A 24,236-nucleotide genomic window follows, 5' to 3' on the forward strand; every position below is an offset into this window, starting at 1 on the left:
GCAGTATTGCAAGTATTTTTGTACTTTTTAAATATATATATATAAATAGCTAAATTATGATTGTTAAGAGTCTTGGCGTGCGTGGAGTGTTTTTAGAACGCCGTTTGAAATTTTATTCAAGCAATCGATCAAACACGAATTCATATTTTTAGTCTTGATTTAATATGAAAACGTCTCACCGGAAGCAGCAGCTTTTATATTGAAAGGACGTTTGGACCAGTTCCTGTTTTACTTCGGCTAATTTGACGCTGTTCTCGTTCGGTTGTAGCTACAACTTCATGTGCCAAACTCCTGACCGCTGAGTCTTAAAAGATCATGAGACGGTTGGGGTGGCGGACAGCACGGAAATATAATATGCTCCTCTCGTTGAAGTTCGAGGCAGGTTTTACACTAACTGTTTTTAGAAGTAACCGATTTTCTCTCCATTGAAGTCGAATCTGGCTAGTTGGACCGTCAAACAGTCAACTTCTGTCCGAGCCCCAGACGTTTGTGGAGCACCAGCGTAGGTCGGCGCTCGAAGGCTCCTTAAGAATATCAAGTTTTACTTGTTATAGACTGACGTTTTTATTTATTCGGGCACAATGCTTAAGATATACCTACAGAAAGCTCTCGGGCCGGCGGTACAGAAGTTACCGTCGGGACTGAGGCGGGCTCCTTCGGCGCTGGTGATAGCTCAGAGGCTGCCGGGAACTGGGCGACACACACCGAGCTGCTGGATGGGAACACATGGGAGAAACGAGCCGAGGGAGCCGCTCAACTGTCCTCAGGGAGCCAAAGAGTTTATTTACCGCCTCCAGCCGAATGAGAGGACATGCTTACTCAAGGAGCTGCAGACTTTCGAGTCCATTGCCATCGCTCAAGGTAAGAAATTAACCATGCAGGTCAAAGGTGGCAGCTCCGTAACAATCCCTGTGAGACTAGATGAGAAATCGCATGCTATTTTCATCCCGCTACCATATGGCCAATATTGACACGCATCATCGCACATCGTTTTTTCCCCCCCCGGTTGCAAACGATGTCGGATCCAACTCTCAGCAGATTCTCATCCCAGTCTATCACCTCAGCAGGTGATTTTATTGTTGGGCTCAACTAGCGCTGATGATTGGGTGGAGTTTTGACTGAATGGAAACCTGTTGGCCTTCAGTTAAACACTGGGGAGGGGTTAACTTGAATTGAGTTATTTCAAAGGAATAGCGAGACCGATAGCTTGTTATTAGTTGACTAATATGTAAAAGTCCTAACTGTAAATATGTAACTTAAGTAGTTGCTTTAGGAACTGAAACAACATTTGCAAAGGTTTGCCTTTTTCCAGAGTTAGTAAATTATACTGGCATTTGTCTAGATGTACTTTATACAGTTTTTACTCATCAGATGATAAACTGCAAAGCTAAAACTGAAAGTTACGCGTCTTCACTCTTATACCTGCAGTTGCAGCATGCATTATGGCTGTTGGCCAAGTGATGGGACTGAGCTGTCTTTCCGGTCTGGCTGAGTTGGTGTTGGAAAATAGAATCATATGGTATGTGTGGTATGTGACGAATATAATCTTGTATTTTTGGATCCAGTCACTGCCAGTGATTTATAACTGATAAGGTAAATAGAAAGCATCACTCATGACTGCCTCACAGTTTGGCAGAGATCCTGAGTGGAGAGGCAAGGCCAAGACAAACTCTGCTTTGCTCCCTCCTTTTCTAGCATCTCAGTTTTCTCTCAAATTGCACAACATGTAAACTGTGAAAAGTGCTGGTTGTCATTCATGTCTTTGCATAAGAACGCACCATTTTCACTTTGTTGCCCAAAGCATTTGCTTACCCAAAGTCATTGGTTTTATGCTCTTTCCAGACTGAAGCTGGTAGAAACAGAGAGATCTTTGTTGATTTCAACTACTCTTTAATGTTCTCTAAAACTTTATGTGAAAGGAGTTAAAATCTTGGTTGACTTGGTTGTTAGCTGTATCAGACTCACATTTGAAAAAAAAAACAATTATTGTTAGTCTGACCAAATCCAGACTTTCAAATGCACATAAACACATTAGTTAGACTGAAATTGTACATAATCGAGCTTATCAAAACCAGACTAACGTCCCCAGATAATGCACTTGGGAGCTGCGATACTCCTGTACGTGTATGCTCAAACTGGCCCAGGGACTCTTTCCATCGAGAACACAGAAGAAGACGCTGGTTACAGCAAAGAATAATCCCAGGAGCTATTGTATAATAACGTGTGCGAGTACATCCATACAGCTGGTGTCCCAGGAAAGCTGCTCTCATTCACATAGGTAAGTACAGATTGAGACCAGAAAGCAGCTTATTAAGACTTTATGTCAACTCACAGTGGCTTGAAGAGTTTCTAGACTCTCACTAAACTCTGATAAAACCTTGATTTTTTAAAAAAAAAATCCTCTAATAACCACAGCGTTATCTGACAAAACCACCATTCCGGTAATCTAAAAACGACACCTGTGCATATGTACAATGATCTCCCGCAGAGAACGTTTGCTGTGGCAGAATGTCTCGAACACTGTATGCATCCCTCTCTTGCATGTTTACTGGGTTAAAGGAGAGTTCTTCTTAACTGTCCAAGTCGAGGGGTAACTCTAGCTTGACTTAACTGTGCATATAAACGTATTGACTTCCTTAACCTGAAGGAACAGAGAAGTGGACAATGTGAAGTCGCTGCAGCTGCTTAAAAAGTGGAAGTCCAGTAAAAAGAATTCTTTCACTTTCTGCTTCTCCTTCACATGCACAATTTCCCGGTGTCACTCAGTTTGACTCATTGCAGTGAAAGTTGTGGAGTTTGAGTAAATCTCCTCAAAGCGCAGTGTGTGCAGAACAAAGCTCTAAGTGACCTGTTTGTCCTTCAGTTGTCCGTCAGTCTGAAAGTCAGCAGTTTGGTCCTTGGCGTCCCTCGTTCTCATGTCAAAGTGTCCTTGGGGAGGACGCTGAACCCCACCTTGTCTCTGATGCATTTGTCGATGTGTGAATGTGTGTGTGTGTGCTGTAGAAAACAAAGCACAACGTCGTTAGCTGTAAATGAAACTATACAGACTGCTGTGGGACTAATAAAGATTCATATTGTCTTATCTTAGATGGGTGAATGTGGCTTATAACGTGAAGTGATCTGAGTGAGAAAAGTTGAAAAACACCATATAAATGCAGTCCACTTGCCATTCTGCGTTTAGATTTTCCTGCTTCAAACTTTTACCTCTGCGCTTGTCACTGGAAAATATTCTACCTTCATTATTTACCCCGTCAGCTGCAGTTAGAAGCTATTTTTCAAATGTAAGATTGGGACTTAAAATGCATTTGAGGAGCTTAAAGGAGTGAGGAGTCTTTTTAAATCTACAGGTTTTCTGCTTTTCCTTTCAGTTATGTGATCACTGATGGTTTTGGGACGTTGTTTGGATAAAGCAGATTGTGACGGGCTCATTCAATTTTTTTCAAATCATTTTACTAAAAGTTTAGAAAAGAGAACATTGTGATTATCTGTATAAACGTGTCAAACTTATAGAAAAATCAATTAACAAATGATATCCTTTTGCTTTTAAAAGAGCAACTTCCCATTGGTATAACTGCAGCTGAGCACTGCACTAAAATATCTCCACCCCAGTTGGAAAGTGTTTGTTTCTGCCTCGTGTTGCTGTAGAGTCATCTGTGGGTGTGGACAGGTGTGCGTGTATGTGTGTGCACGAGGCATGTGTGTAAAGTTCCCCTTTTGAGTCGCCAGAGGGTATTTTCTGTTTACTCGGGAGGGGAAGAATTTCTCTGTGAACAAAACCAAACGAGTGACTCATCGTGGCACCAAAATAGTCAACTCAGCTGCTGAATCTGGAGTAGCAAGATCTGAGTAATATCCTCGGGTGTCTGGGCGACGCTTCAGGTCTGTTTCCTAAATGTCTCGTGTTCCATTTCCTGTCCACCATGTCTTAGGAGTATCCCACTGGCTGTTTCGTTTGAATAGTCAGCCAAAATGGTCGATGCGCTTCGCTTGTGGCCTCTTCGTTGCTGTGTTTTGAACCACACTGCTCATTAACACCGTGCACCCAAGCTGCTCGTTGTGGGTATTATGTAAAAAGATATGTTAGCTGATTTTTGGGAAACAAAATGAATGTATCTGCCCAGCAGTCAACAGCATTTTATCCACTGCGATGAATTTAGGAGGGAAGCTATAGAATTATAATTTAGAGTTTTTAATTAGCTAAACTCTAGCATTGGGTTCACACACATCAGTCAATCATCCTCTTCACCCGCTCTGTCCTGTTCAATGTCGGATCATAGATTAATCTAAGGTGCGTGTCTTCGAACTGTGGGAGGAACCTGGAGATGAATGAGAATATCTGAACTCCACACACACACACACACACACACACACACAGGTGTGAGGCCCCAGGTGAGATTACGGAGCTGCACCACCTCGCCTATTTGCTCCACACCTGATCCTTTCCATAACATTTTTGACTACTGTGTAAGAATTAAATTGTTACTAAATCTGCTCAAACTTGAAATATTCATTCGTAATCAGATTAAAAATATGTAACCCAAAAAATCTGGGCTCCTCATTTTATGGTCTTCTGTTGTGAGAGTGTGTGCAGGTCAGTTTTACGCAGGCACTATTATGGCCCCTCTTTAGCAGTACACTTGAGCTGTGGTGGGAAATCATGAGTGATTATTCCACTTTGGTTCACACATCATGTCACAAATGTAGTTTTTGCAGATTAGTGAATGTCAGCCTGGCAGAGGAGAACTTCGAGCTCCTCTTGAATTTGACCCAATCAGCAAATCTCCTCTTTGTGTTGCAGTGATGCAGCAGCAGTTTTGTGTATTCACAGGATAAGTGGCTCACTCATTATGGAGCCTAAATACTCCAAAGCTGCACTTCTTGTTTCCAGCCTTGTGAGATAGTGGATAGTGGAGGGTAAACAACACACCCTGGCTATCTAAAAAACAATCGGAAACACAGTAAACAAATCTTGAAGAAGATTGTCCAGAATTGCGGTTGAGGGAAACAATCATATCTATAATCCCATGTGACAAAACAAATTCACTCTAACACATCTGGAAAAAAAGCAGATGTCTCAAAAGGGAACAGGCTTGGAAGCAAATGAGATTTTTTTTTTTTTGATAATCTGCCTGCATATTATATGATTCCAATATATTGCTTTAAGGAAACTCTGCTAAGCCTGAGCTAAGGTGCAGAGTCGGCCACTACAAGCAGTAAGCCTTTCTGCAGCTAGATTCACCGTTTTAATTGGACTATACAGTGGAGTAACAAGTTAAGCTGTGAAAGTCTCAACTAATGAGCCCCCTCTTCCACTTTCACAACTAATGAGCTAAATGCCATCAAGGAGTGGAAAGAAGATCGGAAGCATTTACTGCAGAGTGCCAAAACATTCTGATGCTGAACGTGGCTGCAGGCTCATTAAAACATTACATCCTCAATTTCGACTTTTGGTAAATTCTATTAGCTCAGGAGGCTTGCTGTTAATGATACAGTTAAGACTTTAAGGGGGCACACTAGGCTGAATTATGTCTTTGTAAGAAGGATGGTAAATTTTCATCACGGCAGATATTTGAAGTTGCCAAACATGGATGTAGCTGTCTATTAAAAGCAACCTTTTTTCTTCTAGATGCGTTACATGACTCTTGTCTTGTGGGCTCGTTGGTGTTGTTTAATGATGTTATGACATATAGCGTTGCAGTTTGCCACTGATTTGCTGTTGCATTTCTTCTACATTCTTAGATTCTTGATTGCTTATTGAAACTCACCAGTGCATCAACACCAGAGATATTGAGTTGTTTTGATTAGTAGCCGTCGGTTTACTCTTGCTAGTAATTTGTCTGAAAGGTCAACGCTGCTAATAAATTGCTCCTCTCACTAATGATGCTCCGAAGTCTGACTGGAGCATCATTGGAATCTGCTGTTGGTGTCTGAGGACACCACACAAACTGGTGAAAAGCCAATAGGCCCTTAGACTTCAGCTCCAGTTAGAAAACTCATCAGGAAGAATGTATCTCTGACAGCTTATCTTCCCTCAGAAAGGCCATTGTTGACATTTGCATTTAGCTCGCAGAACAAGTAATGTGGCACAAATAAGGTCTTTTGTCTCACATTTCAGTCTACATTAGTTGGATTGTAACACAGAAATGAGTTTATTACCAAATAAAATGTGTGTTCATTAAAACGTTTGAGGGAAAACGTGGAACAGAATATTTTATCTGTCAGAGGATGTGGTTTAATCGGCTCTAAAATGAGTGCAACACGGTACAGTATTGCCCCTTTAAGACCAGGAAAATGTCTTTTTATTTGACTTTAATTGCATTTCTTGATGAAAGTTGGAAATGAGGAAACACTCCTGAAGAAGGTGTCACACTGTATGATGGAACTAATTTCACAGAACTGTACTAATATGATTATACACAGTGACTGCATTTAAGGTGACCCTTCAGAATGTTTATACGCAGTGTTGGTTTTACCACTGACCCCCCCCCCCCAAAATCTTCTGTTCCAGCTTGACATGATGTCCCACGGAGTCCAATTAAAATGTGCAATTAAAGTGCAGATCTGCCGTTGCTCATGTGTTGCCTTTACATATGAGCAGATGCAGATGATGATATTTAAAAGTGCGGTTGGTGTCCATTTAAATTGGTTCATGAGGGATTTTAACCAGCGAAAATGATCTCTCTTCCATGGCACTAAGTGTTCATCATTAAACGCCCATTTGGGGCTCCCAGTTGATTTCTGTTTCCATATCTTTCTGTATATTCTGTAAAGATTATGGGAATTCAACCAGCGCAGCAGCTATGGAGACCTGCCTGTGTGCAGTTTGCCAACAAACCAGCAGGTTTGGGTTCGAACGTTAGTACGTTATAAGAACTGCTTGATTCAGCTCATGCAACATCCCCTGCCACAGAAAACGATGGATTACACAGCCATCGTTTTCTGTGATTACATTTACCACAAAGATTCTTTGTTCACTATGACTTCAATTCTCATGTAATGTTCTGCTCTATTTATATTTACTGTTATAATTGTATTTATATTACACAAAATATCTTAAGTTTGCTCCAAGGTAATTGGATTGGTCCTTTTATGCGTGAGACCATAAATGTATAATTGAATATTATGTGAATCCAGCTGTTAAAACAGCATTAACTCTTTAATAGTTGGTGTGTCCATACATTTACAGACCCAATTGTTTTCAAGTCAAAGGAAAAGAGGAGGAAAATAATGACACCATTTTTCTGAATCCAAGGTTTGGTTTTCAACATTTGAACAATTATTCAGAGTTGAAAATAACGAAATGTCAAAGCTTTGAGCTAAGTTTAAAATATAAAGACAATGTGCTGTCTTCAGTGTGAGTAACTGCAGCTTAAAGTGAGCTGCAGGAGATGGAAAACTCTCTTTCTGCTCCTTGGGTTACGTGCTTTCACACGTTGCACAGAATTACCTCCACTTTGTGGCAGCTGACTGCAAAGGGATAAGTTTGTCGTCCTTTGGCATATTTGGGTTGCCCGGGGTGCCATCCTCTGTGGTCTTCCTCAATCCAGTTGTTGCAGTTTTTAATTTGTAGATACTTTCAAAAAATGTTTGTCCTGAGATGAAAATGATAAGTGAACTTTTGCATAACATATAAATTTACCACTTTTATTCACATCTCCTGTATATCATTTAAATGTTGGTGATCATCGTGATGATGATGCATTTATTGTTGGAGACGGCTTTAAAGACACTCCAAGCACCTTACAGTCTTAAATAAAAAGGTGATCAGTGGTCACTGAAGAGTCCTATCAGAGGGGCTGATCGAGCAAAGCCTGCAGGAAGAAAATGAGTGCTCAAAACTGGACTTAAGTCAATGAACTATTATTTATTGTTGAGCTATTGAGGCTTCATAACCAGGTTAACCAGGAGTTAACTACAACTCCTTGTGTCATCTGAAGCATGATGAACGTTTCCAAAGGAGTGTAAAATGAGCAGATGTGAAGCCTACATCTGAAACTTTACTCTTTTCTTATTTTCCTCCCATGAATAAAAGAACTGCAGCTCTCATTGGGACACAGTGCCATTAAGAGCTGACTGGAGACAATTTTAGTGGAACTGGTGACAAACAACGGTGCGTTCAGTGTCATCCCGGCACAAAATGTGGCATTGCAGAAGATTACCTTTTAAAAATCATCTGTGCGACACTTTATTTTTGTTGTGCCTTTTAGAGCAGATCAGGTAGAATAACTCATTTTGAAAATTAGTTTTATGTCAAGATTTGAAGGTAGGGCGAGAGTTCATAGGCAAAAGCTGGGAGGCAAAAGGCTAGACCCAGCGATTAACAAGCAGGCAAAGGTGAGAGGAAAAGGAAGATGAGGATCTGTGAGTAGGTGTTAAAAAACAGGGAGCCGGTGACGTTCCCATAGAACCGGGTCAATGTCCTATATTGAGGAACACCTATCTATTAATTTGGTGCATCCTGATTGGTCTATCCCCGGAGCAAATGAGTAAAATAATGATTTGTTTTATTGTGATTACTTGCTGAAGTAAATTCTGTTTTGGATTAAGTGGGCAGAATAACTTAATCGATGCATATTCAGCCTACTCTGTTTACTGCCACTTTCCTCCGATACATGTTGCCATTTCAGTGTTGAGTCTGGTGAAGTCGGCCTCTCCTTTTCTTTGGGAGCTCATACTTTGTTTACTGAAATCTTTTTTTTTTTATTCTTTACCTCCACTTTAAATTATGACAACTCTTGAAAACTGAAGATGACAGTCTGACTGATGACATCATTACTATGTAATTGTATTCCGGCGCTGCTATCATTTTTAAATCTCTTCCCCACAGTTTGAGTTCATTCTTTTACCACTTATCTGAAATTGTTCAAATTTCTCGTAACTCGAGGTTAATCTTCAGTGACGGCAGTAAAATTACCAGAGACTTTCTGTTCACCTGGCCTGATCATCATGGTAATTTATGCTAACCTGCCCTGGACCTTTAGATTTAGCTATGAAAAACACTGCCTGAACAGTAATTCAGTATCCTGCTTGTTTATTTCTTTGTTCATGTTTGGCCTCGGTTTGCTGCAGAGTCTGTCTTACCCGGCAGAAAATACTGGTAATGGAGCAGAGATGAGAAAATGTTTTTATTACAGAGGATCATCAGTAAGATAGTTTTCACTTCCACTCGGTTAATAAATGTAAGTAATGTCCGCATAATCTTCATCATGAGACATTGTCTGAGCAAAACACTTGAGTATCATGTTTAGATTTCTGACATTTCTTCTTCTTACTTCCTTTATGCAACAGTCTTGCTTTTTTGTTGGAATTATAATTATTATTTTTCATTTCGTCTTCACACGAAGTGGCATCTGACTGAGGGTTTTTGCACAGAAGAAGCACCAATTTCATGTCACTTTATTGTGAGTGAGCACAGAGCCTGATGAGGAAAAGCTGGGTTTATAAAGAAAGTTAATGACCGCTGTCTAATACCTGACTGGAGTTTTAGCTTTTGTCAAGCCAGCTAGCTCGCTTCTTTGCAGAGTCTGATTGCAATCAGTTTCATGCCTTTTAAAGAGTTGATTGTGTATCAGTGACTTAAATGGCTTCAGACTGAATTTCGTTTATCGAGTCTAGACTGTGGTAAACTGGCAAAAAGATGCTGAAGCAGAAGCGAATTTGACTGGAATTATTCAGTTTTTAATTCAGTCTTAATATGTCAGTGTAATGCAGGTGTTTCCTTGTGGTTCATGAGTCAGTTTTATTATTGTTCAGCCACGACTGTGATCATGGTGATGAAACAAATCACAGGTTTTAAAGTTTTTAGTAGTGATTTAAATTAATTTATCAAACCTTTATATGATAAACCTGACTGAAACAAGCCCGACAGAATGGAAACGGGAAGTAAATCTCTTTACGTATGATGAATTTTTAGTCCTTTTCGATCTGAGGCAACACATGCCTGCTCCTACATTTCAAGCCTGATTTAATGATAACATTGCTACATCATATTCAAGTTAGAAGAATATGAGTCTTTTCTTTTTTTAATTGATGAGCATAAAAGGAAAGTCAGTAATTCACAGTAAAAGCCTAAGGATTTAACCTTTCAAATTGTTTTTTCCTCATGTTTCGAGTTTCTTAAGAACCTGAGAAATAAAAGGTTTTAGTGGACAAGTTTAAAGGGATATTTACTTTTTTATTTGATATTTTTTGTTGTGAAGTAATACCACTGTCTACTGCAGGCGTGTCTTACCAGGTGACTGTAGATTCAGTGACAATTGCTGTCCAGCTCAGTGGACTTTAATTAGACCGCCTCCTTGTCCCAGTATATATGTACGGGAGCGTAATCAGGTTTTCTTTTTTGAACTGTGGTTTTTGAACTTTGAACTGTGAAAGAACAAAGATATTCAGCTGCATCTAACTTTCTAAGTGTTGGCTCATTGTACATTTAAGTATAAGTGAGTTCACTGCACAGACGCCATCTTTAAATTAATATTAAAGATGGGGATTTTCTCAGATGCTGTGGTCTAAAAATCAGGATTTTATTAGAGCAGAGCGACAGTCTGGAAATGCTTTATTCAACCACAAGTTCACAGCTGTCTTAAGAATTCGGCTACCCTAATATACAGTCACACTTTACTGGATTTCCAAGAAGATTCTTGTTGTGAAAATGTAAATATCACCTTTTTTTTCTTCTTCTTTTTTTCTTTGCCATTTAAAAAAAAAAAAAAAAAAAAAAAATTGGGGGGGTTGTTTTTGGATGGCAAAAACCTGCTTTTCTGGTGTCCCCACTCTGAGGAGCTATTAGCTGGGCTTGCTTATCAAACCTGCCATCTGGTTCTCCAAACTGACAGCGTGATGACTGCCGTCTGCTGCTGGTAAGACTCAAAAGTACTTCAAACAATGCAAAAACTACTAAATGAGTGGTAGCAAAAACTTTAAGGTTTTAGAGGGATTTTCATTGCCTTATGTCTGAACGGATTCATTTGGAAATTTACATTATTTGTACATTTTAAAAGTACAAGCTTTTGTATTTTAATTCGTCTCCAATGACCAACAGAGATGTGCCTCAGATGTATTTGGATGGGAGACGGACCGTCTCACCATCCGTGTACCACCAGTTAACAGGTCTGATATCGTTAAATCCATCCATAAAGCTGCAGTAACTGCTATTTTTTTACCGGAACAAAATATGAAATTACATTATTTTAAAGGCATCTGTTGTGAGTCACAGAGATACCAACTGAGTGTAATCTGAGTTGCAGGTTTACAGGGAGTTTTGGCATTTTTCAGCTCATTATTGAAATGTTTTTAGCCTGCTGGTGTGATCTCATCAGCACAGTTTCAGCAGCTTCAGGTTATTTTTTCACCGCCTGTCATACTGACGGAGAAGGCTGGAGTATTTTACAGCCCTCTTTTTGTCAGAGATTGGTCAAGAAAATCAAACCAGTTTAGGATTTATGTCTCAGATATGTGTTTTTCATGAACCTTTTGAGATATGCATTTATTATAGGTGTTGCACATAATCCTGCTGTTGCTTACAGTGTGCTGTCTGTGTTTGACGCAGTTCAAGCTTTGCTGGGTACCAACACACTGTGACAAACCTGCCAATCTCATTTCATGCTGTGGAAATTAAATATAAGAGTTTTGGGAATGCAGCAGTGATTTCCTCTGAGATTTGAGACAGATGTTCCATCTGTATAGGAGACAGTTTTGAGGTGCTGAGCAGCATCTGCGAAGTTTGTGTAAGATTGAAAGAGATTATACTGGATTCCTCTGAAGTAGATTTAAGGTACAACTCATGATGCATTTATCTACAAGATATAGTTGCATCCATCATATAGCTACAGTTGTTGTGTTTTTGGACAGTTCTACGTCATGAGCCACTGAAGGAAGTTGTGCTTCAAAGTTTGTTGTTTGAAAGAGTTTAATTTGTACAAAAATGTCCAGCTCCCCACTCTCACTCAGGAACTGTCTCACAGATTCTTAGTTTTGTGTTGTTTGATGGCGTGCACAAAAACTAGATTAATGAAGTTTATCCATTTAACATTTAGTCTCATCTGTTATTGGAGAAGTAGGTACTTAATGAGTATAATCTGCAGCTGAGGATATGACTGATCTGTGGTCAGTGTTTGGACCGCAGGTCAACAAATATGCTGACGTCGGCTGTGATTATGTTCCTTAGTGTATTTAGCTTCTTAGCCTGTGATTTTTGCAGTCATAGTACTCCTGTTACACAGCCAAGCTACAGTATTTATTTGCTTCTCTGGCAGGCAGCAGAGGCCTACTTCCAGTAGAGCCTCCTGTCCTAAAAGACTGTTACTTCAAAGCCAAAAGGATGTAAGATGCCAAAATATAGACCTCTGAATAAAACTGCTGTCAGCGTTCCTTCTAAGTTCTGGAACGTTCTGAAAGTGAGAGAAAGTTTGGCACTAATAATACAAAAATATCACCTGAAATTATGGTCAGACTTTTCACTCTGGCAAAGTTATTGTACTTGTAAGAGTCCAATTATGCAATGTGTGAACTTTTAGAAATAAAGCGTACGTAAGCATCGCAGTTGGCATCATTTTCTGATCATGTGTTCCAAAACAAACTGTCTCAGGTAAGACTCCGTATAAATTAGAAAATGCAGATGGCTCGTACAGCAAAGCCGCGGCTTTTGATCACATCTGCAGTTTGTTCATACATATGCGAACATGCTCCTGTTTAATCTGCTGTGTTAAAAATGCATTGCCCTCCTGTCACACTAAATCCCAATCACTAAATCACGTTTATTTCATCTTGAGTCTACATGATGGATGGAGTTTGTTAATGAGCTGGTTGGAGGAAATAAAAGTCCTAAAACTTTCTTCATAAATACGACTTTGGTCCCTGGATCGCCGAGGACTTTTCTCCCGTAGCTTCTAGATTTTCTTTGATTCCAAAACTATGATTTAAAGTGGATGCAACATTTGCAAACCTCTTTAATGTAAAATTCAACTCTGTGTCGAGCCTTTCTGTTGGCCAACCCACAAAATCTGCACCACGTTCCAGGAACGTCTCCTAATCTCGCTCGAACTAAAGTGATTTCTCCCGTTTGTTTAGTGCTCGATGCTTTAAATAGTGACTTATCAATGATATGAGGTTAGATTTCTCTTATTTTCACATGAGGTGAGATTGTAACAATTGGCTCATCTTGCTGGAAAGTTTTCAAGGTGACATCTACTGTGGGACAAGAAAATGATTTTGAAATGTAGATTTGCAAATGTTTTCTTCCACAGTTGAGCAGATTTAATAAGTGCCGAATGCCTTCAGTGCTTCCGATGGTTAAACTATGCCGTGTAGATAAAACTATGTTGTTTTCTTTTGTGTCTCAGGGAGCGTGTACTTGCTTAAAGCATGTTGGCATCACAGTGGAGAGGAAAGGAAAAAGAAAAATCTGTTTTGGCATCAGCTAAAACAACACTAATAATTCCTGTGATTACTTATTTAAATGTTCTCTCATAATGGCAGAGCAGCCTGGTTGTTGATGCGTTCATCAGGTTTGCAGTATGTTGAATCAGCACTCTGTTAAGCCGCAGTCCGAAAGCAGACAGATGATGCAACATCTGCTGAAGGCTAAATATGTGCACACACACACACACACACACACAGTAAGCTTATGTTTGACTTCATCACACTGACATATGCACTGTTTTGACTCATGCTGCTCTCATTACGCACTGTGGGAAATATTCTGCAGCTGACACTGAGAGGTACAGCTCTTCTGCATTTGACTCTAAAGCTGCAGCTTTTTGGCAGATTGTGCAGTGATATTTGTTTTTGTCATTCAGATCTATTTCTGGACTTTTCTCCCAGTGGTCACATCGTTTGTATTCACACCAGTCATTAGGAAGTCAGAAACGGAGGCTGAACACGGTGGCCTGATGTTTTGAGCAGTGCATATTAAAACAAGCTGAATAAAACAAAAAATCAACGGCCATTTCAGCCCTGTGAGGCTGTAATTCTCAGCAGGCTCCATAACACTGAGTAATCTGATGAATGAAAAATGGAGAGGCAGGGTTTCTGTTGAATCCATAGCAAATGTGTATCTAATGTTCAGTATCTGTTTTAGGCTTTTCAAGGCTTCAGTCAGCTGTCAGAAGTGCAGCGCCAGTGTACTTTGGTGCGGAAGAAAGAAGCATCATTAACAGGGCAGCAGTTTGCAGCACATGTTTAGCTTATAAGGGCTAACGAATGTGCAATCTGTACATTCTTTGAGCAAGCATCTCATGCAGGCATATACATGCTCAGTTCTATCGAGTGATTTCAGTGGATCAGCGACTGTAACTGTCATTCAAGTGGAGTTGTTTCACTTAAGCTTCTCATGAGTCTCTGCTGGTTCTTTCCTGGTTCTGGAGTGAGGGGATGCATGACTGGTGAAGCAGAGATCTTTTGTTGGTAAGCTTTTATTGCTCTCAGTTATGTTACAACTTGTTTCCAACTATTCCAATGTTCGAAGATAACGAAATGCCATGGTAGGATGACTGTCTTATATCTATCCATCCATCCATTTTCTAACCAGCTTAATCCAACTGTAGGCTCGCGGGGGGGCTGGAGCCTATCCCAGCCATCATTGGGCGACTTGTCCAGTTGTCAGTCCATCACAAAGTTGTCTTATATCTCTTTAGGAAAATTAAAGGTAGAGATGTAGAGACGAGAAATGTGTTCCCTGTGAGATTTAAAAACTCTCAGATGGTGTGCTTGTTGTACAAATTTGTATGTTTTATACCTTTACTTTAAAGCCCTTTGAGTGGTTGATAAGAATCAAAAAGCTTTACATATAAATGCAGACCATTTAACTGTTTGATTTTCATTGCATATATCAAATTCTAAATCCCGTTTATTGGGCCAGATTCATTAGTGAAGGCTGGTAGGCAGCTGTCTGGGCATCACCCTCAGGAGAGCTGGCAAAGATGAGGAATACTTTTTAAATTTTTTTTATTATTAATTCCTCTGAAATGATTTTGCAGAAAGACAGATGGCAGATTTGGGCTGCGAGCCTAATTAGTAATGAAGTGTTGTGGGAGTTGAGGATTATTTAAAATCACAGTTTTTTGGCTGGGGGAAAATAATCACTTCCTCTGGCAGCACTACTGTCATTAAACATGGACATTAGACACTGACTGTCTCTTTTCCCACACTTTTGCACACTAACTACAGTCCAACCATATTCTTCATTTTAACCTCGTCTTGTTTAGTTAAATATACATACAATAGCAATAAAAGCTGTTTTGGAATCAGCGTTTTGTGTAACTTAGAAAACACTGTTTGGAAGGGACGTAGCATCGGGACGAGCAGCTAATCAAGTTTGGTCAAGTGTATCATAGAGATCTGGATCAAAACAGAAGTTTGAAGGCATTCAAATTGTAAATGCACACAGCTGACAGACCACAGCCTTTTAAATATGACCTGATGGGTGGATGAGGAACAATTTAATTCAGCATGAAATTAATTTGAGAAGTGAGAGAACCAACAGAGAACTGAGCAGGTGTTCAGGTGGATTACTGATATTAGTTAATGGCTGCAAATACTGTGTTCACGGTACTGTAATGTTTGCTGTTGCATTACAGAGTTGCACAAAACTAGAACTTTCTGGATGTTCTTTCAGTCTATTTTCACATTTACTTTGCCATTTGCCCAGAAATAACCTGATGACAAGGCCACCACTCTAACTTTTAAGATCACTTATCTAAATTGCAAACTTTAACAACAAAATTAAATTAATTGAAAAAATCATACACATGTATTTTTCCACCGATGCAACTGCAGAGTCATCTTAGTATTTCTTGAGATGACAGGACTCTTGTGTTATACTGAAAGTCTGAAGTGTACAAAAGTCAGAGTACAGGTGGTCAACAGCACGGACGCACCATACGTTCGTTTGTCCAGCTGAGAATGTGCTTGCTGAAGCAGGTAGATTATCTTCACCATACCAATGATAAGAAGTGGTTCTGAAAGGTGTTCACTTGCTTACTTAGATGTGCCAATCACAGTCTCTCCTGGACCTTCATGATGGGGGATGTTAGGGAAACTGGTCTGTCGTCTCTGAGGGCTGATGTATGACATTTTTTAGGTACTGGAACAAGGCAGGATGTCACCCACAGAACTGGAATTTTCTCTTGACTCGGTTGAAAAGTTGCAGTGGAATCCCTCATAGCTGTTCTGCACAAAATTGAATTTGATGCAGACTAATCTGAACCAAAGAGTTGCACTACAATCATTCCAGTGCTTAACGTACTGTACCATCTATTTCTGTTGCCTTTATCTGCCTCACTGGAATTTTTCTTTTCATATGTAGCTTTAACCAAGACTTTTGCTTCTTGATTAAGCAGTTGAAATGGTGTATGTCTCTTTATTAAAAACTTTAAAGAAATTCTGATGTATTGTGAGCTGTGTAGACCGAAGCGTGTTTAATGAAGACCTTGTGAGCCGACCGCACCAGCTGCAGTGGATGTTTTCATGGTTTCATAGGCCTGTAGATGTAAATGAATACGCTGTAGCTTCATTGTCTGGCTCCCAAGATCGACAATGAAGACACCTTTGGGATTTAATAAAGGCTGTGTATTAGTGTCTGGATCGATTTAGATTTTTGAGAGATTTCTGCCGGAGGATATTTGGAAAAGAGGAAAATGATGCCACCATCACTTTAATGAAGCAGCACGTTTAAAGAAAACGCAGCTCAGCTGTAAAGACATTTACACTTTATTGCGGTAAGAGTTTTTTCAAAACGTAAATGTACCCGGTATATGTGAAAGAACTCATGAAATGCATAATACATGAGCTGATGAAAGGTTTCCATGAGAAAATAAATTCCACTGAGCTTGGGAAGAATGAGTCTGATCTACTCTTGATTTGGTTTACACATAATAAGCACATTAGTTAAATAAATGATGTATGCAGTGGATGTTCTGTCACTTATAATATGATGATGTAGCACTCTCATAACCTCTCATTTCAATTCACTTGGCTTCAATCAGACAGAATGACGGAGCCTTTTTGGTGATAATTAAGCTTTATTGGCTTTTTACTGCAGTACTTGAACTGTAATTTTGTAATAAACCTAAAATGAGATTTCTTTCTACTACCTTTATCATTTCAGAATATATTCAATGTGTAAGAGGTTTTTATTCTGGGCTGAGATGGAACAGTTTGATCAAAGCAAAATGCTTCAAAGAGCAACAATTTCATGCATGTAGGGCAAGCTCACGACAAACTCTGAGCATGTTGCATACAATCTAACGATCCCGTTAGCCAGCGCGCATGTTTGGTTCTCAGTTGGACTTTGCAGTGGCACTTAACAGGAGAATTGATACTTCAATGTGCACAACTGCTAATGTCTGCTAAACAACCATTTTTGTTTAATATGGAATTTTCTACGTTTTAAAAAAAAAGTTTTGCATGTTTTGAATTATGTACCTAGAATTTCTCTCGACCCTTCATAATAATAATAATAATAATACGTATTTTTCCATCCATCATCTGCCGCTTATCCCGAGGGTCGGGTCGCGGGGGCAGCAGCTTGAGCAGAGAAACCCAGACGTCTCTGTATTTTTCTATTCTATAATATTTCACTTGCATCTCAATTTCTAGATGAAGGTTGTTGCTAATCTGTAGCATTCAGGAGGGGCTCTAACCACCAATGAAAAGGTCCCCTGCTTGGTCTTCTCACATAACTTCTCCACCAAATGGTCAAAAAAACGCACAAGTTGAACACACTGTCCAACCTGCCAGGACCTACATCTGCGCTGTGAAAGGGAACAGAACTCCAGCACAGAAGGGAGTGTTTTAAAGGGGAGAGCCTGTGTGCATTTTTAAAAGAAAAAACAAAAGAAAGTCGTGTTTGCTTTTTTTTTTTGATATGCCAAGTGAGAGCTTTGTTGCACAGGAACACTTCAACTAATGATGTTTGCTTTGATCTTTAATCGTTAATGCTGAGATGTATACTGCTAACAATCCTGTTTTAGTGAGGACACATTCCCAGCCTGTCTTGGTCCTAAAATAGACCTCGACCTTTTGACCCCAGCTGGTTGTTGAGTGGACTGCGATGATGTCCCCGGTGCTGCCTCTGCTTGTTTTTTGACAGAAAAGTCCGACCTTTGATTTGTTCATGCAGCCACGCACACTTGACTTCCTCCTGAATTATTTGCCTCTTTCTCATTTCCTCGAACTGGGCAAAAAGTTGGCGATACTGAGACAAGCGTGCAGCTGCACAGACGCATGCTGTAAACACAGGCTGGAAAGTGAAGGACTCGGCAGATTAAATTTGTAGCTGTAGTCAACTTGTTTCTGTAACTGAGCTCTGGCTCAGAATGCACTCAGCTCCACTGACACTTCTGTTGAATCAGTTCAGTTCTCTAACTCTGATTTGCATACACTGTTATTTGACTCAGTATTGGGTGTTTTATTTTTTTATTTCTCTGTTTATGGTGATTTTTCCTGATATTGTTTTTGTGTGTTTGTAGCAGCAATGCACAAAAACACGAACTGACTGCAAACTGAACTTTACAACACTTTAAGTCATCTCAATGTCCCAAAGTAGATTAGTCCATAAAAACCAGACTTTAAAGATGCAGTCCCAACAAAATGATTCAGAATCAAGCTTCCCAAAAACCGGACTAACTTACCCATTCTGTGGTTGGATGTCGAGTCACTCCTGCGTTTATATACTTAACTGGACTCAAATTATCCTTGAGGCGCTGCACATGCCCCAAAGTTCAATCTTTTTCTAAAAAACAGTATACAGCTGACATGAAGCTGATTATTTCTGTGTTTTTCTTTCTTTCGTGTTTCTTTTGTCAGATGGCGACACATTAAGACTATATCAGCTCGTAGTTGCTCGTATCATTCACCAGGCATTTATCACTCTTCTCTAATCAATTCCTGATTTTTATAACCATCATCTGACAGAATTACCATTCAAGTAACTTTAAGACATCTGTGCAATGAATTCAGACATACCTACACGTAGGATGACCCCCACAGAGAAAGTTGGAAGCAGCAGAATGTTTCAAAGCTTTTTTTTAAATGTTAAATGGCACTGTTGAGCTGGAACTATAAGCTCAACTTAACCGTGGATGTAACCATGCTGGTGGACTGACAACAAAAGTCTTCAACTAGTTTCTGATAACGATTTCTTATTGGCCAACAGTTCTCTCTTTCGGTTGCAATACGAGATCAAAGTTCTGGTGGTGTCTGACACCAGTGGGTGGGTTGTAACCATCGTTTTTCCTTATCTTCTCTTCCAGAAATGCTCTGAGTCTCTGACAGAGTCTGGAGCGGTTTCTGCATTTATTTCACATCACAAATTTAACGGGAAAACACTAAAATACATCTACAAGTTTCTAAATCTCTAACATACTTTTAGGCTTCTCGAGGGTAGAAAACACAAGTTGGAAACTCAGTGTTATCATGTCAGCCTTTAAGTAGATCTACAGATTGAGCAGTGGAGAGAGTCATCTTTTGGCCACTTGCTGGTTATGAATCTGAAGTCATTTGGCGTTTCAGTCGTTCCAAACTCCTGTGGGAAATCCCATCTTCTCCCTGGCTGCTAAATGTTCATCTGTGTTTATCATCTAGTTTCTGTTGGTGAGGAGAATTAAGCATGCAGCCAGGCTTTAGGTCAGAGAATAATCCCCTTTATGGCCAAAAGTGACGCTACGAGAGCGAGCCAGCGCAGTGTAGTTGTGGGATGGTGCCGGAGTCTCCCTGTAAGAGCTCTGGGAAGCTGTTCACGTCATTATTTTCATCTTTTCATTTAGTCCACAGTTGCCTTAACAAATACTGATTGTAGCCATATAATATTTAAATGAACTTATTAAATTAATATTCTTTTATTCGTCTTCTATGACAATGGTTTCCTACATTTGCGACGGGTGAGATCGATGGATGACAGGAGAAAAAAGCTGCAGTAGCAGCTCTGCCAAAAATCCCAAAAGAGAAAGTTGGTCCCAGCTGACAGACCCCTAGCATCCTGCAGAATTCAATCATGCTTGCTGGTCAGACGCGTACAGGCACACATTTCCCTCTATGGAACTTTTTTGATTACGAAATATGGTTTGTAAAATGAAACGATGTGGTAAGAAGTTCAAATAAGAATGAAAGTCTCACCTATTTATGGAACAACTAAAATATTTTGATCGTTTCTCAAGTTTTTAGATTACGGAGCAGAGGCCGCTTGTCCTTTGCAAAGCTGCTCTGTTTTTAACAGAGAAGCAGATGATTGTTCCATTACTAACTAAGATTATTGTTTTTGAAGCCTCTCTGTTTCTGTAGAGGCTCCTTCCATTTCCCATATCCTTCATTTTTCTGCTTGTGACCCTAGAATTGAAGCTCATCTTATCTCAAAAGGTTGTTTCAGTTGCTGAAATGTAACTTAATGAGAGAGAGGAGGTTTGCTCAGAAGAGCTGTAAGCAGGGCTTCACAGTTGTTGGCAAGGGTTTTCAGCATCTGTGTCTGTAAAAGGGAAGTGACACATTATTCCACATTGTAAATTAAATTAAATGTATACATTGTCACAGGTGCTGCTAGTTTTCATCTGGCAGAGATCAAAAAGTGCAGCGTCATGGTGTCACACTTCATGTTCCGTTTAAAAAGGCTGCTCCAAAGCGAGGTTATCCGGTTTACCGCCTGTCGCCTCACCTTCTCAGTGTCTTCGCCTCACCTCCTTTGCTCGCATCTCAGGAAGGAAGGTCTGAAAAGATGATCAACCTTTTTGGGTTTTTTTCTTCTGGCATTAGAAAAACTGCTCTGGACTTGTGAGGCTGGTATTGAGGGTTGGATCTTTACATGAAACGGCACATTCCTTTTGTTCTGTCCTTTTGGGACAGCAATGCCCTTCTGTTGTTCTTGTGCTACTGTTTGATTATTGATCCAAGTACAGAAACGCATATTTTCCTTAGAAAATAATCACTCCTTAACAAGTTTGAGCTTTTAATTGTGGTTGAGAAGACACAGAAATAAAAAAAAGACACTTTTGTAAGCCAGATTTTCTGCTGTGGATCTCTTGGACGTTACGGTCTGCTCCGGGTGCAAAGTGCTGAACAAAAGAGGAGACTAATGAGTTTGGGGTGAACAAACCCTGTGTTGATGTAGATGCTTGAAGTGAAACGTTAGCAGCTAATGAGAAAACTTCCGATGTGTTTTTGATGTGTTTTCTGTTTTCCTCAGAGACATTGGAGCCGTCACCGCCAAATGCAGCCCAGATCAGATATGGTGAGAGAAGAAATCTAGCACACACATCTGTGCAGACACGCATATATATATTTATATTTATCACCTATTTTTGGCAAGGAAAACACACATTTAGATATATTAATTAGTGTTTCTGTCCACAGTTCTGGCTTAAATACTGTATACTTTCATTTGGAAAATTGGCAAGAAGCTTTTTCTGTGTCGACAGTGTCAATTAGTTTGATTGATTGTGAAGTCTGAATATCAGCGATAACCTAAAATCAGTAACTGTCCTGATATTTCGGCTCTATATTGTTAAGCAAAGCCCTGAAGGACAGAGCTGATCCCAAATTGTAATTATCCACCATAGAAAATGACAGATTTGACCAGAGCCGAAGGAGGAAATATTGATGTGTAATGTAATTAAATCTTTGGGGATGGATTGCTTAAGCTAATGCAAAGTGTAGAGAAATAGTTCAAATTGCATCAGTAAGGCTTTTAGGATTCAACATAAAAGGATGGAAAAAAACAATTATCTCCTACAAAGCTGCATTTTATATTATAGAGCAGCTAAATAGCACCAAAAGTGGAATGCTGTCATATCCTGTGTGTGAAGGCATTTGCAAACTTTCTTTTAAGCACAAGTTATTCTAAGATGTAATTATATTTTCATGTAAATTATGCAGTAAAAGGAATTGCTAAACACGAGGGAAACAAGTGTTTGCATCTCTTATTTCACTGCTGTCTGATATTAAACTGGAGCTACCAACTCTGTTGCTGAAAACACTGGAAATGGAAATAAACCTCTTCCTTACTTAACAAGTTGATGTTGTTAAGGGGAGTTTCTTAGACTTACTGTCAGATTGCTGTTTATGTCAACTGTTTCCTGACCACCGTCTCCCTTGCTTTGCAGTCTTATTCCATAATGCCATCCCTTTCGTTGGATTTGGTTTTCTGGATAATGCCATCATGATTGCAGCAGTAAGTTAAATGATTGGAATGCAATTTTTTAGGAATCATTCAAAAATAACCTGAGTTGGATGTCTAACCTTCATGTAATAACACCGAGTCATCTGTTTTCCAGGGAACACAGATCGAACTCTCCATTGGAGTCACTCTGGGGATCTCCACCATGGCTGGTAAGAACAGATCAAGCAGCCTGTAGTTGAGTCACATTGCTGTAATATTTAAAATCCTTTGTTGTCTTGATAGCTTGTATTATCGACTTAAGCATCCTGTATTCGGTCCAGATTAAGGGCTGTAGAGTCAGTGAAGGAAGAACACGTAGTAATCCGACTGGATTAAAGCCTTACAAGGAAATTAAAGGATTTGGACAACAGTCCATCCACACCCTGGCATTGCTGTTGAACCAATAACAGCATTGTTCTGCTGTAGATTGAATGTCTACCATTAAAGGCTACCTTGGGAAGGGTTAAGGTCCTTATCAAGATGACGCTTACTTTGTTTAGTAAGGGTTATTTTAGTGGTGGCATGGATATGAGTCAGCATCCATCAAAGTGCACCTGAGGGGGCAGTCTTCTACTTTTAGGGAAAGAGACCTTGCATCCTTTCATGTTCTGCAGTTTTTCAGTCTGTAACAGAGAGCAGATGCTGTGTAAAAGCCTTATAGAAATGTGTATGTGCACAAACAGGAGTAATACAGTTAATTTTCCTGTTGTATATAAGTGAGTGCTGTGACTGCTCTTCTGATTGGTTGATTTGAATGGGTTTTGGTTTCCTTCCCTCACCTTCTCTGCTGTGGTTTCATGGTAGCTCATTGGAGGATTAACCCCACTTCTTAGTACACACATGCATAATAATCTGTAACTATAACTTGCTATCTGCCCTTTTCTATTTAAAGACATTTTTACATTTGATCTTATGTTGCAGTGGTTACTTTCGCCCTGTATTTGCGGTGTTGGTGTCTTAGGAAATGTGTGTGTTGTTAATATGACACTCCTGAACATTTCACAGGTAAATTACTTTTTGTACACTTTAGTAAAGGTAGCAAGTTAAAACTGAATTTGACCTCATGCCGGTGATATCAGGACAGCTGCACGCACATCTTTTTCTAACCGACTCTATCTCTGCGTCACTTATTAGCAGCAAACTCTACATTTTATTTTTATTTTTAAAAGAAAATGATCATTTGAATTCTTCCTTTGAATCAGCCTGTAAAGGAAAAAAAGCTGGAACATGACATTGACTTCAGTTCAACCCTGTTGTTTTGAATGTGCTTCATAAATAGAATTGGATTAGTTTTACTTAATTTGCCTCCCGTAACATCCTGTGATGTATTTATTCCACCTGTGCTCATTGCAGTGTCAGTACTAATATGACAAATTGTGTCGCCATGGCGTCAGAGTCCTTAAGAAACAGGTTAACCAAATCTCCCCAGATAATCTAGATTTTAAATAAGGTGGTCGGTGCAGCTGTTATTAAAAACCAGAAAGAATTGGGAATCTGGTAGCTCAGCAGTGCACGTATTGTCAGAAAGCAATAACACGTTTTCTGTCAGCAATCTCCTCGGACGTTTTTATTAGTCCTTCAGCTCATGTGGTGCCACCAGCTGTATTTTTCCCCCACTTGTTTCCACCAAATCTTGTTGCACGTTATTGCAGCACAGGCGACTGTCGTTACAGCTTCTGTTCAGGCTCTCAGTTTGGCTCTTTATTACGCTGTGAAAAGACACTGAAGCTTGCATTCTCCCTCTCTTCACTGCTAGATTATTCTGTTTCCATGGATACTTGGATCTGATTTCCGCTGCAAGGTGCAAATCAGAGGCTGAAGGCGGGTTTCAAATCGATAGCTCCATTATGATGCCTTCATCTATCCAGGCACAGTTTTTGTTTCATCACTGTTCAGCCGGTTGACGTTTTTTTTTTTCATTTCTATTCTTATTTTGAGGGGGACTTTTTAAGGTTTTTACTTTATTGCTAACTCCTGTTTATTCACCCATCCCTTCCCTGCTGTTCTGGTGACATTAGGTGAGGCTGCGTCACTGTCTTGCATCCTCATCACCATCTTGGGGTTACTCTTTAAAGAAAACCAAGACTGAAGCCTG

The 24,236-nt window shown here is 39.7% G+C and overlaps 1 protein-coding gene across 1 annotated transcript in view; it reads left to right on the top strand.

The window, feature by feature from the left end:
• Positions 1 to 241: 241 nt before the first annotated feature.
• Positions 242 to 24,236, top strand: part of tmem65 (transmembrane protein 65) — a 30,525-nt gene continuing 6,530 nt past the window's right edge. Inside the window, exons 1-4 of the mRNA XM_072370346.1 lie at positions 242 to 861; positions 21,170 to 21,214; positions 22,086 to 22,153; positions 22,257 to 22,311. Coding sequence (XP_072226447.1) covers positions 582 to 861; positions 21,170 to 21,214; positions 22,086 to 22,153; positions 22,257 to 22,311 — 448 coding nt within the window. The 5' untranslated portion in view covers positions 242 to 581. The remainder of the gene's footprint in view (positions 862 to 21,169; positions 21,215 to 22,085; positions 22,154 to 22,256; positions 22,312 to 24,236) is intronic.

Source organism: Leuresthes tenuis, unplaced genomic scaffold (genome assembly GCF_036924035.1).
Source record: "Leuresthes tenuis unplaced genomic scaffold, fLeuTen1.0.hap1 SCAF_18, whole genome shotgun sequence".
Classification (NCBI taxonomy): Eukaryota; Metazoa; Chordata; class Actinopteri; order Atheriniformes; family Atherinopsidae; genus Leuresthes; species Leuresthes tenuis.